Here is a 15494-nt window from a genome sequence, read left to right on the forward strand (position 1 = left end):
CACACACACACACACACACACACACACACACAGACACAGGTTTTAATGCTGACTTCTGGATAACTAAGGACTTTGCTTGAGTGAAAAACTCTTGTCTTATTAAATACGTCTAAGTTTCTTCCTGTGAAAAACTGAACCACCTTAAGGGGACGGACCAAATGTTAAAATGCATAGCTGAAACATTATTTTTATAGTAACTGGAGGCAGAAAAAACAGGTATTGCAGATACTATCTCTACAAATTTAATGCACCTAACTGAAACCTGCTAAACCTATGTTTTAATGTGCAGTAAAAACTATGTAAATGTTTTATTATATAGAAAAATGATAGTTTTGTAGAACAGATTCCCTGGGAGTATCCTCGTAAGGCACCCAGACAACCTCAGCTCACGCCTCTTCATATGAAGGAGCATTGGCTGCACTTCAGCATCCTCCCGCTATGCCAAGCTCCTCTTTCTAATGTGGTGCATGATCCCAGGTGTGCTGTGAAGGAACCTTTTTCAGCTATTTGAATCTATGTTCTTATCCTTTCAGTTACTAGTCAGAGCTCATGAGAAGAGGTGAGGATGGGAACAAACACTTGACAAGCCTGCTTTGTCAAACAAAACCCCATTTGCCCACCAAACATCTTACAATTCTTCATAGTCTCATCACCTAACTAGTCAGTGCTGAGCAACAGTACATGTAACCACATATAAAACATTTATGCAAAATATCTCCCTGTGTACCTCTGGTGTGGGGAGACTTTGCTCCCCCAGCCTTAATCTCTAAAGATACTAATGTTGTTATTTTTATTTTATGCATTTGTTAACCAGGTATGCCCACTGGGAACAAGTGCCTACCTTGAATGTTACTGAACTGACATGAAACCGCAACACAAATGAAATAAACTAAATCCACACCAAAAGAACTGAAACCAGGAGCCAGCAGGAATAAATAGATGAATAGGTACACAGTTACTCCAAAACAAAGAGAATCCTTCATGTCAGTCCACACTTCTTTATTGCAACATAGTAAATGTAAACACTTTCATCTCTGTCACTTCAGAGACTTTATCAAGATACAGAAAGAAACAGGAAACACCACATATATAACCCTGACCCAATTAACACCTTAACAAATCATCACACAATTAATTTCCTTCACCTTCAACCTACAAGACTTTTTTAAAACTTCCCTAAAACAAAAATATATTATAAGCAATAAAACCAAGTCTCAATGCAAGTTCAAGAAAAATAAGTTATAAAACACACACATAAATATATATACACATACATAAAAAAAAAAAAACTTCCCTAAGAATAAATACATCCATACTAAAAATGTATGAAAAACTTCCATAATAGAAACATTCATATAAAAGGAAGAAAATTAATACACTTGAAAGGCACTCACCGTTCAAGTGCCTTTGATTTCAAAAAACAAGCCAGGGAAAACATATAATTTAATCCTGGCCAAACAGTTGCATTCATTCTAAGCTGCCAGTATGCTTCCAACCTTTCTAACTGCAAAGGCCATGGACCCCCCCCTCAGATCCCTTTTCAGCACATCAATAACAACAAACTTAAAATAATGTACCTCATATTCCATACAGTGCCTAGCTAAGGCATTTACTTTATTCTTCAGTCTAATGTCGCTGACATGCTCATAGATTTGATTCCTAAGTTTCCTCTCAGTTTTCCCTACATAGAAGCAGGGGCATTGCACACATAAAGCACAATAAACAACCCTCTCTGATTGGCAAGTGCACTTGTCCTTGAAACTGAAGGTCTGCCCATTGATGGTTGCTGATGAACCCTCCATAATAAAACCACATTGGTTACATATCCCACATTCTTTCATGAGACCTTCACTAGGGTCACTTCTAGGGTTCTCAACTAGGCTTTTCAAACATCTACCCTTCCTATAGACCACCACTGGGTGCATTACTAATACATTTCCTGACCTCGTTCCAAGAGGACAAAATCACCCAGTTCTTGTGCAAAATATCAGAAATTAATCTACTATCTGCACTAAATGTTGTAATAAACGTCGACTTAAAGTTTCTGTCAGCCCTAAAGTCGAACTCTCCCTCGGTGTTAGCACACGATGCCATAAGAGGGTCCCCTATATTTCCAATATCCATTTCCGATGTATCATTAATTGCCCCATTCCCTACTTGGGATAAGATAGCCTTGAAATGACCCCTTTCCCTTTTGTTAATAACCTCAATCATTACCTTATGGACCAATAAGGGGGGATAACCTCTCCTCAAAAACATGTCCCTCAAAACATCACATTCATTCAAGAGTGATTCAAAAAGGGACACCATGCGGGCTGCCCTCACAAACTGTCCCTTAATGACAACTTTTTTCTGCTTGAAAGGGTGTGCACTGCTGAAGTGTAACAAACTATTAGAATAGGTCCATTTTCTAAATATTTCAGCAGTAAAGGACCGGGAACCCATGTCTTTGAATAATTTCACATCCAGGTATGACATTTCATTCCTTTCAACAGTATGTGTGAACTTCAAAAAGGGGGTAGAACTATTAATGTAAGATAAAAAATCAAATGTTAGGTCAAAGTGGCCATCCCAGAAGATAAACATATCATCCAGGTATCGGACATACAGCTTACAATAAGAAAAAAATGGGGACTCATATAGGAATGTCTTCTCCCATTCAGTCATGACAATGTTAGCAAATAAACCCCAACACGGTGAACCCATGGCCACACCATCAGTTTGAAGGTAAAATTCGTTCTCAAATAAAATACAGTTGTTCTTCAATACAAGCTCAAAAAGCTGTTCATACACATTAATCCTGTACTGAGGCACACCTTTAGATTGCATAAAATTACAGGCCCACTTTAAACTAATGTCATGCGGTATCACTGTTTAGAGGTCTTTCACATCCACAGTAATAAACACACCTGATTCACAAAACTCAAGGTTGTTAATTCTATCCAAAAAATCCTAAGAGTCCCTAGACATGTAATTCTCATCTGTTAACAAAGATTTCAGCTTAATATCCAGAAATTTGGCTATCGGATATGTAATGGACCCCTGCCCCTCCACGATAGGCCGCATAGGGGGATTACTCAAATTCTTGTGGATTTTAGGCAAGCCAAAAATGGTGGGGATTTTTGGGTGCATCACTACCATATCATTTAGTTCTTCTGTAGTCAGTGACCCTTCAATAAACAAGTCATTCAACTACTCCCTCACGTTACGATGTCAGCCATTCATCTCATTTAGTGAGATTTTCTTATACTGAACACTCTCTAACATTCCCCTCATTCTTGTATTATAATCATCCAGATCCATGACGACTATGCCTCCGCCTTTATCAGGCTTAGTAAACCTCACATCCGCATTGCTTCTAAGTTTTCCAAGGCTTCTCTCCTTGGCTGCACTCAATTTCAAATGGGGTTTTCATCTAGGAATACTCCTCATATCTATCTCACACACCCTTTCGAAAAGATGTAAAGAGGGGTACAAAGGGGGATTAAAAGTGCTTGATATATGTAAGGGGTCACCGACATATTCAACTGAATGAAAATATAAATAAGCGAAAGGATAGCAGATACTTCCTAAAACAGAAATTTATTAAACATTGAAAATGGGTAAAGTGCTTTTCATCTACTCAATAGCAGACTTCATCAGACCACCATTTAATACAGAAAATCCTTTAAATGCTAGTGTACACCAACAGTTACCGACCCCAATCACAACTTTAAAAGTAAATGATGTAAGCATACTGTTAGTACAGAAAATTGTTAAACATACATTATGCTAAAAATATCAAATTTTTGACATATACATATAAAAATGAATGAATATAAAATCTATGCTTATTAAAAAGTTTTAATGGACAACAGGTCACATGTTTATATACTTTCTTCCAAGTTCAAAAAACATGTATAGACATTACTGGCAAACTTACATGACCTATTCAATACAAAATATACAATTCAATAAAATGCACAAGGACAAATAGTTGTTTGATTGTTCCAATGCCAGGACCAATCAGCATTGCTCTTCCTGAATAAGAGGCAGTTACTGGATAGTCTCCTTTTTAGCATCCTGCTATTTGATTTTCCAGAGAGGCATGAAAGGCAATACCTTTGTTACTGACAGACACCATTTTGATCCCTTTTTTGAAAATAGGGACCACTATCCAGGTTTGCCAGTTCAGAGGATCTCAACCAGCACTCCTTACAACATTAAAAAAGCATGTTAATCACACCTTTTCAAAAATATTTATCAAAACCCTTCTTTTTTGTATTTTTAAAAAATCTAACCGACTGTATCTTAAAGGTTAAAAGATGATTTATGTGTTAAGTGTTTTACGTATTTTAATCTTGTCATCTTTTTTAACAGATCATGGGTCTCACAAAGCTGTTTTTTCTTTGTTTTTGTTATTTTATGGCAACAGAAAAGGCTGTTGAAGCACTGACAGCTGCCATTTTGGATCTGGTGGAGATGTACTGTGCCTCTTTCAATGCAGACTTCCAAACTGCTGTTCATGGCGGCAGGAAACATGCTCCTACACAGGATGCTTGTCTTCTCACCAGTCCCCTGAGCTTCACCATCTATGCCACTCATAGGATCCCTATTACCTGGGCCACAAGGTGAGTGAAACACTGTTGTATTAATCCTGTAGGCAACCAGGAATGTGTTTATCATGAATGTGGGAAGCAATGCTGAACAATAACCAGTACATAAGGAATAAGGAATTTATTTCTCAAGTCATATGGTGACAAGGGGCACTAGCTGGGGAGTAGTTAGGAATGGACTACCTACTTTATGGTTAAGAGACAGTATAGCAGTAATTTCTAGGATTACATTTTGATGGAAGTCATGACATAGGCTCCCAGCAGGGGTCCTGGGTGCATGTAATCTGTGCAGACTATGTGAGCATATGTGGAAGTGTGTGGTGTGTGTAAAGGCAGCACAGCATGTACTGGTTTAAATCACAGTGTGACTGCACCAGTTGGCATGTAGGAAAATTGTCTGATGTCTGCCTCTGTGAAATAGTGATTGCTCATTTTACAAACAATATGGGTAAAGTGTCTGAATGAACACAGAGGGCTTAGAGCACAAATACTTTGTGAAAAGAGTTCTTTGAATTTACTGTCAGTCTATTTACTATTCCTTGGGCTTTTTTACCACATCCAAAGTTAACTGTTATTGTTCACTAGTGTGTGTAACCTGTCTCTGTCGGTTTTCAGTGAAAATGAGACCTTACAGTTATGGATATTCCCAGTTTACAACTTTTAATAATTAAGTACTAACTCTTATTCAGGTTCTCCACTGTAGTGACCACTCTTGGCAATCTATTGAAAGGAATTCCACGTTGTACTGTTGGGTCTAGAATTGGGACAAGATGTGCTGGAAATTGACCTAAGGATTAAGACAATTTGCTGTACTTAGTCCTATCAACATAATTAAATGACACCTTCCAAGTGTATTTATGAAAGATAAGCAATGGCTGTCCAGTGTGTAGTACTCTAATTGTGGGAGTTAGGAATGATTAGTACACCATAGTCGCCTGCCAGCCTTCACTGAAGTCTGACAGTTTCTGAATTAATGAATGAATGCTATGTACCCTCTGACCAAGTACATAAGCCTTGCATATTACTAACTAGGAATGGGCTAGTTATCAAAGTGTCAAGTTTGTAGGTTACCTCTGAAAACATATTTTTTGGTTACACTTGCGCTTCACTCTGTTTACATGGGTGTGCTTTATTTCTAGCAAGCTGCTCAGTCTACTTGTAATTTATTAAAGTATTAAATGCCTAAACACTAGTTAACATATGGGTAAAACAGCAAAAACGAAAAAGTTTTGAAAGAGCAGCAGGTTCTAAGAAGGTACTTTGCTTAAAGGGGTATAATTCTTTACAGGGTATGTCACGTCTCTTCACCTGTGTGACTACATTAGATAGTAACACAAATGACTGCAGTAAGGCATCAACCCAGCTCTTGTTTCAGTAAATATATTAACCCTTCCTGTCAGTACAGTACATGCCTATTACAAATGAGGATGTAGGACACACTAAACATCACTTGCCGATATGCAAAGAGAGAGATTCTTTAACCTTAATTTATTTCACTTCCTCCCCTTTTAGCCGAGTATTTAGTTTCCTAACGTGTAGTGTTAACACAGTTCCAGTTCCATTTCAGTGTCATTTTTTATAAATCCATCTGTTTATATGGCATAATTTTTCCTACTGCGGTGCATCTCTGAACTACTGTAGGATCAACGGATAAACTTGATAGCTATTCTGAAAATGTATGCACTGTTGTGGGGGTGATGTTGATGCTTTTGGAGCATGGCTTCTAATGACAGGTGAGCCTGAAGGCATGGGTGTGTCACTGAGATCAGTGCTGGGGGCTGTGGGTATTACTTGAACTCGTGCAATGAGTTCTCTCAGCATGGCATCTCTGTGTGGTTTGCCACATTTCTAGTTTTTAAGTAAAGGTGACTTTCTGGTGGCTGTCTGCCCTGCAGAAGTGTAGCTAGGGTGAGGAGAGGGGGGCAGCTGACCTAGGTGGAATTTGTCAGGGGGTGTGCTCTGCAAATGCTAGTCGGTCTTTATTTGTGGTCAGGACAGAAGTGCTTTAGCATTCCATGTGTACCATAAACTGTAGCAAGCAGTTTTCTTCAATTTAAAAGGAAAGAAAAGTTTTCTATTTTTTGTTGCTGAAGCCTATGGAGAGGAGCTTTTGTTCCTTTCTTCCATATTTTAAAGTCAAAGGGGGAACATGACTGGGGGGCAATAGCTAGTTATCCTGCTGCCCAGGTTATTACTTTTCTTTCTACCCCATCAAAATATCTTGCCGTCTTTCCTGACAGCCAGTTAAAATGTATGTTCAGCAGCTCTCTGAACATTAGGTTTTAGAAGGTCTGAATGAAATCTCAGGTTTATGTTCACAAAGATCATTGCTGGAGTTTAATGCACATACTAAATTATAATATGCATACAGGAAATTGTCTTTTTTGTTGAAAATGAATGTCATCCTTTTGCAAGGTCTTTATAGATTTCTTGAAGGTCTGGGCAAGCCCCTTGCTAAACCACTGATAGCCAGAGGATGAACACTTCTAATTTGTTTTCATGGAAATTTTCTTCATAAAAAGCCTTAAACTTCTTTAAAGTAAACTGCAGAGCATTGTTACTTGCAAATGTGGTTGACTTCATACGTATAACCTGTGGCCATTTTAAAAGACCTTTAACTGCTCTTAAGAGCCTGTTCATGAATGGTCTGGTAAATTCAATGTGCACATGTTGCCAGGGTGTTGACGGCCATTTTCAGGGCCACAGACTGCAGTAGTGCTGGAGCTCATGAATTCTTCCTGACATCCTGGACAAAACCTTGTTAAATATTTCATTTTTTTTTAATTCATAACTACAAGCACGAAGCTTCATCTTAAATGTCCCTCATGCAGATTTTGAAGTTCTCTGGCATGCAGTTCTGTTGGAATGACTGCACATGAACCACATATCAAGTCCCTTTTTTTTTTGCTTTTCTTTTTATGCCCACATTAGTGATCATCAAAATGTTCCCTCTCTGCTTACTGTATCGATACACTAGTTCCTCCTGGGGGACAAGAGCCCTACATCCCATTTGTTTCTACTTAGGGTGAGTGGCAACATCATCCATCTACTGCAATTGCCTGTTTCACTGTGCCTGTAAAATCAAATTTTATTTCTGTTTTCACTGTTTACAAAGCTTTTTTGTTGTTTTCACTGTTTTAAGTATTCGCTGGTATTTTTTCACTGTTTTAAAGCTATCTATTCTTCCTGTTCTGTTTTCCCCACCAAGCAGTGTTTAATTAAAAGATGCATTAACAGTTTAAAACATTCTTTAAAGCCTCCTGGCTGATTTTTCTGCTGCTTTAAATGTTTCTTCAGTGTCTCACTGCTATTTTCTGCTGTGTCAAATATTCTCTAGTGTTTCCCGCTTGAAACTAGGGTAGCTACTAGCTGTAGCTTAGTTCAGATCCAGAGCTGCTGATTCTGGAACTGTTTGTAGTGCTTTGTTTGTTTGTTCTGAGCACATTTTCCAGGCCATCTTGGATTGGTGGGGGCCTGTCTGCACTTTTGTGAGAGAAATGTGCTGATTGGGACCTGTCTGGTAAAGGGAGGTCAGTCTAGGGCTTGGAATAAGTATCCTCATTGGTCCTTTTTTTTGCTTCTGGTATTTAGGACCTGCATCTGAGCAGGCTTCTGCTTGTTTGCTCATTGAGCACACTGTGCACTGCCATGCAATTGTGTGCCAAAGCTAGACCATTAAATTCCACAAATTTTCCCTTAAAAGCCAGGCAGAAATATCCATTCACTGAGCTCCTCCATGATCATTTCTGAAACGCTACCCCTAGTGACAGCAGTCTTCAGCCTAGCATTATGGACAGTTGGATTACCCTTCTTTCTCCTGCCAACCTTGTTGACTTGGGTCTCTTGAGGCAGTGTGGTAATTGTCTTATGTACACAGACAACCGTCTACTAATAACGCAATCTAGTACAGAGTGCGAGAGATGTATTTACACCAAGAATCTAGAATCCATGCTCTCTCTCACTTAAATCAGTAACACGGAGAAGGTTGTCAACTCGTGTACCACCACATATTCACATAGTACCACTACTCATAAACATATCACTACACATACACATAATACGCATCAAACACATAAGTCCACATATGTGGAGGTTCTCTTGAAAAACTTACCGAACCACCAGAGACCTCCAAAACACAAGACTGCTACAGCTAACACAGCACCCATGACACATAGTAACACCTGTGTCTCACCCACCAAGCTCGTAAGGTATAATGCTCAAAAAGCAAGTTTTGTTGTCATTGGAGACTGAATAGTGAGACACACAGATGTCTCACTCACCAGGTTGGACAAGGAGAAAGTCACAATCAGCAGTGCCGGGATTCATCAAATCACGCATGCATTCAGGTCCCTCAGCAACAAGTACGGTTATGACTCTGTCATAGTTCATGTTGATGTGAGTGACCTGAGACGTACCTCACTGGGCTATCTAAAGAGAGACATGGTTGAGCTCTCTGAGTATGTGTCCCAGGCAGGTATGTACCTAGCCTTGAGCAGCATACTACCCTCACCTAGAATGATGCCACAGTATAAACAAAAAATGATTGATTTCAATAATTGGCTCAGTTTTTGGTATCATTCAAAGCTGCTTTGCCAGAGACGGTTTGCACCTAGCACCCTTAGACTTTCAGCTGCTGGCAAATGCTCTTGCCTCCCCCATATTGCCTTTTTAGGCAAGGTCTCGAAAACAACATTATCGATGTGAAATAATCAGAACAATGTAAGGGTCATGCTACTAAATGCTAGGAGCTTAAACCAAAAAATGCACTCCCTGGAATCATTTGTATCACTAGAAGATGTAGATGTCTGTGCAGTAGCAGAACCTGGTTTAAGGCCTCAGAGAATACCCCAGCCCTGCAAGGCTACAATGCCTTCCACTCCTTTAGACCACAGAATGGACGTGTGAAACCAAAGGAGGCAGTGTTTCAGTCTGTATTAGAAATAATGGTTAGACTGGACAATTCCATGGAGTTACTCCAGGTCCAGGTTACGGTGGGTACGACCCCCCCCCCCATTCAAGTCTTAGCCAATTATAGATCCCCCCTTCATGGGTCATGAGACCCAGGAAACCTACTTAACCAAATGAAGACAATCCAAATTTTACCGAACACACTGGTTATGGGGAATTTCAATTATCCCACCATCAACTGGGAAATTTACTCTAGCCCAAATGTTCCATGACTATGTGAATTTAAATGCCCTGGAAAAAATTGTCCATACCCCAACAAGAGGAACAAACATTCTCAATCTGGTCCTCACCAACATGTCAAACAGTTGCACTGCTGCAACTGTTGGGCCCTCATTAGTTAAAAATGACCAAAAATCAGTCACCTTTGAACTGATACTAACAAAAGAACTCACAAAGGGTGAAATCAGACTAAAAAACTTCACCAAGACAAAAAATACCCTCCTAGGTGAAGGTATAAATGCATTCCAAGGCCCACCCCAAGCTGGAAGTGGTGACTATGCCAATGCTTACACTAAAGCCCTGTACAATCATTTGCTTAAGTGTATAAACTTGGCTGTACTGGAAAGAATCAAAGCCAGAGCTCCAAGTAAAAACAAGCTGCCATGGTAGACATCCAGCATCAACAAACTCTACAATAAACACAAAAGGTTGCTGTCCAAGAAAACAAAGGCAAGCCCTCAACAACTGAAAAGCACCCTTCTTAGCCTCAACAGGCAAATAAGACAACTTGGCAAATCCTGTAAGAGCTCCTTTGAGAGAAACTTAGCAAGTACTGCCAATGATAACCATAAGGCCTTTTACAGCTACACACGTAACCTAAAAGGGTAGGACCCAAGTATATGCAGAACTAGTGGCCAACAGTATCACACACACTGACCCCACAGAGATAGCAAACTTGCAAGTGGATATATTTGGCAACAATTTCACTCCCTTATCCCTTCCTAACTTACAACAAACCCTCCCTTAGACCCCCCCCCAACTCTACATATCTGAAGAGCAGGTCCTCAAAGCCCTGTCCAAGGCAAAGAACACAGCCTATATGGGAACAGATGACATCCCAGGCTGTCTTCTAAACAGGCTAAAACATGAACTAGCATCACCACTAACTACCCTTTTCAATCATATTCTAACCACAGGCTTTGTTCCTATGTAATGGTGAACAGGTACAGTTATTCCCCTCCACAAAGGTAGCCTAGCAACTGACCCAGGGAATTACAGACCCTTAAGCCTGACCAGCCTCATCTGTAAGGCCATGGAACATATCATTATGCCTCATAAATAAAGGCATAGGTGACCTCCAAACCCTGGATCCTTCCCAATTTGGCTTTGTGAAGGGCAAATCCTGCCTGTTAAATCTGATGGATTTCTTAGAAAGTGTGTCCAAGGCCATTGAGGGCAAAACTATGCACACAGCATACCCTCGACTTGGCAAAGGCTTTCCACACAATCCCACATTCAGTCTTTACCAATAAACTTAGGAAACTGAATGTAAACCCCTTCGTTGTAAGGTGGGCTGCCAGCTGGCTCACAAATCAGACACACACTATCAAAGTGGGTGACTCCACATCAGCCAGCAGACCTGCTACCAGAGGGATTCCACAGGGGTCAGTGCTGGGCCCCCTACTGTTTGGTATATACTTCTCTGAAGTTCAGCTCAAAACTAAGGGGTTATGGCTGACCAGGTTTGCAGACGATTGCAAACTAGGTGATTTCATTGAATCCCCAAATGATGTCAGTATACTCCAGGAGGGTCTCACACAGACCAAAAGCATTAGTCATGGTCTCAAACTGAGTATGAAGAAATGCATCATTATTCCCTTCACCACAATCAATATCCCTTCACACTATCAAATCAACAATACCCTAAGTACCCTTGAAGTGGTAAGGGACTTGGGATCATAGGTTGACTGCAACCTTAACTTCGACCACCACATGTCTATTGTAGTAAGGAAAGCTTTCCATGTAGCACACTTGATTAGTAAAGGCATCTCCTCCAGAGTAAAAGAAGTTATAACCACCTATACTCGGCAGTTATCTGGCCCATAATTGAGTATAACACCCCATTCGGCATGTACCATACTAAGCACCTGCAGCAATTAGAGAGACCTCAGAGGTTTCTAATGAAGAAGATCAAAGGGGCTCCAGCCTGTGCCTTACACAGACAGTCTAAAGTCCCTGTCACTGTATGCCGTATTGTATAGATGTCTTAGGGGAGACTTATGCCTGGCCTACAGAGCAATCCAAAACCCGAACCTAAAAAACTTGATGCATATCCATAAGTCAAATGGTTCTAGGGCTATCCATTCCAGGGACTTAAATACGGTCTGCAACTTAAATAGGACATGCTAGAGGGACAGATTTATCTCACAGCAACTGCCACATCTTTGGAACAGGCTACCGATTCATGTGAAACAGTGCACCTCTATGACACTGTTCAAGAGGAACCTGGACAAGTGGTGGGGCACCATAAATTCTTACTGGGGGATGGCGCCCACAACCCTCCTTGACATGGGCAGTCATCACTAAATGCAGTCTTGGGTATTAATTAGCACTTCTATGGTATTACATTGGGTTGAAATGGCTGGGCTTAATATGACCTCAGGGTCGATAGCCTAGTAATCTCCTATGATCATATGATGTACCTACGTATATTTTCTGGACAGCCATGGATTTTAAAATAAAAAGCCACAGCTTGTTCAGATACCTTGGAACAGGAATGCCTGCTTTCACATGACCTTCCTTAATACTGGGTGCATGTGACAGTGTACAGAGCAGGGGAATGCATCTTCTGAAAGTCCACTTCCTGAATCCAGGCTGTTGCCTGATGTATGAGAAATGGTATAGTGGAAGCTGAATGTTTACATGGACAGCCAACAAGTTAAGGGGTAGCATTAGAAAACCAGGATTCTAGATACTGAATTGCAGATATTGTAGGGGACTAAGGGTGTTAATCTGAAGGCATCACAGACAAACACTGACCATGATAGTGCATGTGTGTGGTTCACAGTAAAGACAAAAGAAGTGAGGTGTGACAGTAAAACTTTAACATACAGGTCTGTAATGCATTACAGTAATTCAGACAAGAAAATCCATGAGTTCCAGCTCTGTGGTGCAGGTTATGAAGCCTGACTGTGTCCCAAACGACTGGACACTGATTAGCAGCTTGGGCACTGAAAAATGCTAAAGATGTGGGAGTGAGCATCCATTGTAGTTTTTCCATCCTAGAGAGACCAGTCTTCCAGTTTTCCATCCTGAGTGGGGGAGTAGTCTAGCATGCTGTGCTCCATCAGGAGTGTTGGGCATTGCAGGAGCACCTATTGGGTTTGTCTGGATACTTCATGCACTTAAGGCAGCACACATGGAACATCCCTGAAGCAGTAGCAGATAGGGGAGCCACTGGTTGCAAAATGGAGAGATTTGATTAGGGGGCACATAATTGCCACATAAGTCTACTTTTTCTCATATTTGGCTGTCAATTCCCAGGTGAAAGAATGGGGCTGATAGGGCGCTTACTGACATAATGACAATGACAATGACAGTGAAGTCAACAAATGGGTCTGGTTCTTGCTTATATTAGAGGAATGAATGTGTTGGTAGAATGCCAGTGGGGGTCATCAGGCAGATTATACCAGGGGAAAAATGAAAAAGAAAGGTGGAGCAGAGCAGGGAAGTGGGGAAAACTTAGGAAAGAAGTAGCCAAAGAGGTCAGAAAAGCAATAGAAGGATAACTGGCTAAAGGAAAGTCTTCTTCAAGAATGTGCAGAAAGAGGAAGAGTAAGAGAAGAAATAAATGTGCAAGCATAGAAAGGCAGTGCAAGGCAATATAAAGATGAAAGGGAACCAGCTGAGGCTTTAAATTAAATCTCTGTATCCGAGATCCTATAAATCACCTATGTGTGGATGTGTGCGTGCAAGTATGTGAGAGAGAACGCTCATACAGTATATTGGTGTCCATTCTAGGCATCACTGTCTCTCATTCATCCTTCTTTGTCTAAATAGGACAAAGTGGGTAACAGAAAAGAAATAAATAAAGGTCTACATGACTATACCAGCATGAAATGGAAGGGAAGTAACAAGGAGAGAAGATAGATGAATAGGCTAATGGACAATTGGAGTTTGGAGAAGCAGCAGCTGATTCTATGGGAAGACAAAGTCCACTACTCCTAAGGATCCTCAGAAACCTGGCTAAAGTGCAAACAGTTTCTGTCAGAGAATTGCTCAACACCTCCATGTGTGAGTATGTGTGCATCTAGCCTCCCATCATTTAAAAAATCGCTCCACTCACATCTAACATCCACGTAGGAATGCTCCTGCTCCCACCCCTCATAACCTATTCCCCACTTCCTACAATCTTCCATCTCTTAAATTCCAGATAGCAAATTCATATTTGCATCTAGTGAACAACTTCTTATTTGCATCTAGCAAATTCTAAGCCTACTGCATCTAACTACTTATTTTTAATCCTACCAGAGCAATGTTCTCCTTCTTAAAAAAAAAAAATATTTTTGATTGTAACCTCAGTATTTTTTGTTCTGTCTTATAACCAGAAATTGTTAAAATGTAAATCACTGTAATCTTTGTGTAATCTGTGTTTGGAGCTTTTCTCCCCAGGACTCCATTGAAAACAGGTTCTTTTGGCCCAATGGACTATCCTGGTTAACCAACTGCAAATAAATAAAAAAATAAAAATAAAATCTGTGTAATACCTAGACCTAGGAATGTGCCACACTTGTTCCACACTACAAGAGAGTAACAAAAAGCAACTTTTGGGAATTACAGATTTGTATGCTTGACCTCGTTGGTAGAAAAAAAAAAACATAAAAATGTCCTAATAAAAAGGCTTATTAATTTCTTGCAGATGCTGTCTCTTCGGGACACCAACCAACATGCATCTGTGACCAGAATACCCTGACTAACATTTTCAGTTTTATGATTGTGTAACTGACGTGGTGGATTAGGGAAGTGTTGCTGCTGTCATATGCAAAGACTTCAGTAAAGCCTTCAACACTACCCTAAATAAGAGGTGGGGGGCAGGGAAATGATAAAATGTTCATATGAATAGGGTGATGGCTGGAGGGAGTATGAGAGGGATTATGTCAGATAAAAGGGAAGTTGTTAGTGATTTGTCATCACGATCAGTTCTGGCACCTGTGCACTTGTTGACTTTGTATCTGATGCATCGTTGAGCATAGAGAATAGGAGTAACCGTATGTCCTGCTGTCCTGTGACTTTAGCTGTGCAGGAATTGTAGATTAATGTGCTGCAGTATGCTGTTAAACTTGTCCTACTATTTTGGAGTCCAGTCACTGCAGTTTTGTAGTTGGGGTATGTTTTTGTGGATTAGCTTCATGCTTGCTATATTTTTTAGTGATATCTTATTTGTGCAACAGTATCTCTGTTTGTTTTATTTTCCATCAGTGCATTATGACATACAGTAAAAGGTTGTTGCCCTGAGCTGTATGCTTTGTAGCTTTGCACTGGAGTCTTCCTCTATGAAGATGATCCAGTGGCTGTGGTAGTGCACTGATGTAGACAAAGGCTTATGTCTCGGATGCTAGTAATGTAGGTCTGAATGGCAACATGAATGCCATGGATCTAGTCATGGAGAGGAGAGAAGGCCTTGTTGAGCTCCCATAGGCAAGCTGTCTTATGTGTGTGTATTTGAGGTGGGAGTCTTGATTAGAGAAACAGATAATTTGAATGGTTTGCCCGGTAGACCCCTGAAGCAAACAGCAGGTGATCATAGCTGACTTGAAGGAACACCAATGTAGTGTGTTATCTGTAGGACACACCTCTTACATTGATGCTGTTAAATGTCATACATCTGGGGTGGGACCAGGAGCTAAGTTAGAGAAGCATAGTATGATGACACTGATCCTTTCCTCCCCTGGTTGTTACCCTTGCAGAAAAAATATAGGCTACATGGGGACT

General features: G+C 40.4%; 1 protein-coding gene across 1 annotated transcript in view; it reads left to right on the forward strand.

The window, feature by feature from the left end:
* Positions 1–15494, forward strand: part of PIK3C2B (phosphatidylinositol-4-phosphate 3-kinase catalytic subunit type 2 beta) — a 1063900-nt gene that overhangs the window by 582748 nt on the left and 465658 nt on the right. The window contains exon 11 of the mRNA XM_044076750.1: positions 4415–4610. Within this exon, the coding sequence (XP_043932685.1) occupies positions 4415–4610 (196 nt within the window). The remainder of the gene's footprint in view (positions 1–4414; positions 4611–15494) is intronic.

Source organism: Protopterus annectens, chromosome 7.part0, assembly GCF_019279795.1.
Source record: "Protopterus annectens isolate FY-2018-M chromosome 7.part0, PAN1.0, whole genome shotgun sequence".
NCBI lineage: Eukaryota > Metazoa > Chordata > Ceratodontiformes > Protopteridae > Protopterus > Protopterus annectens.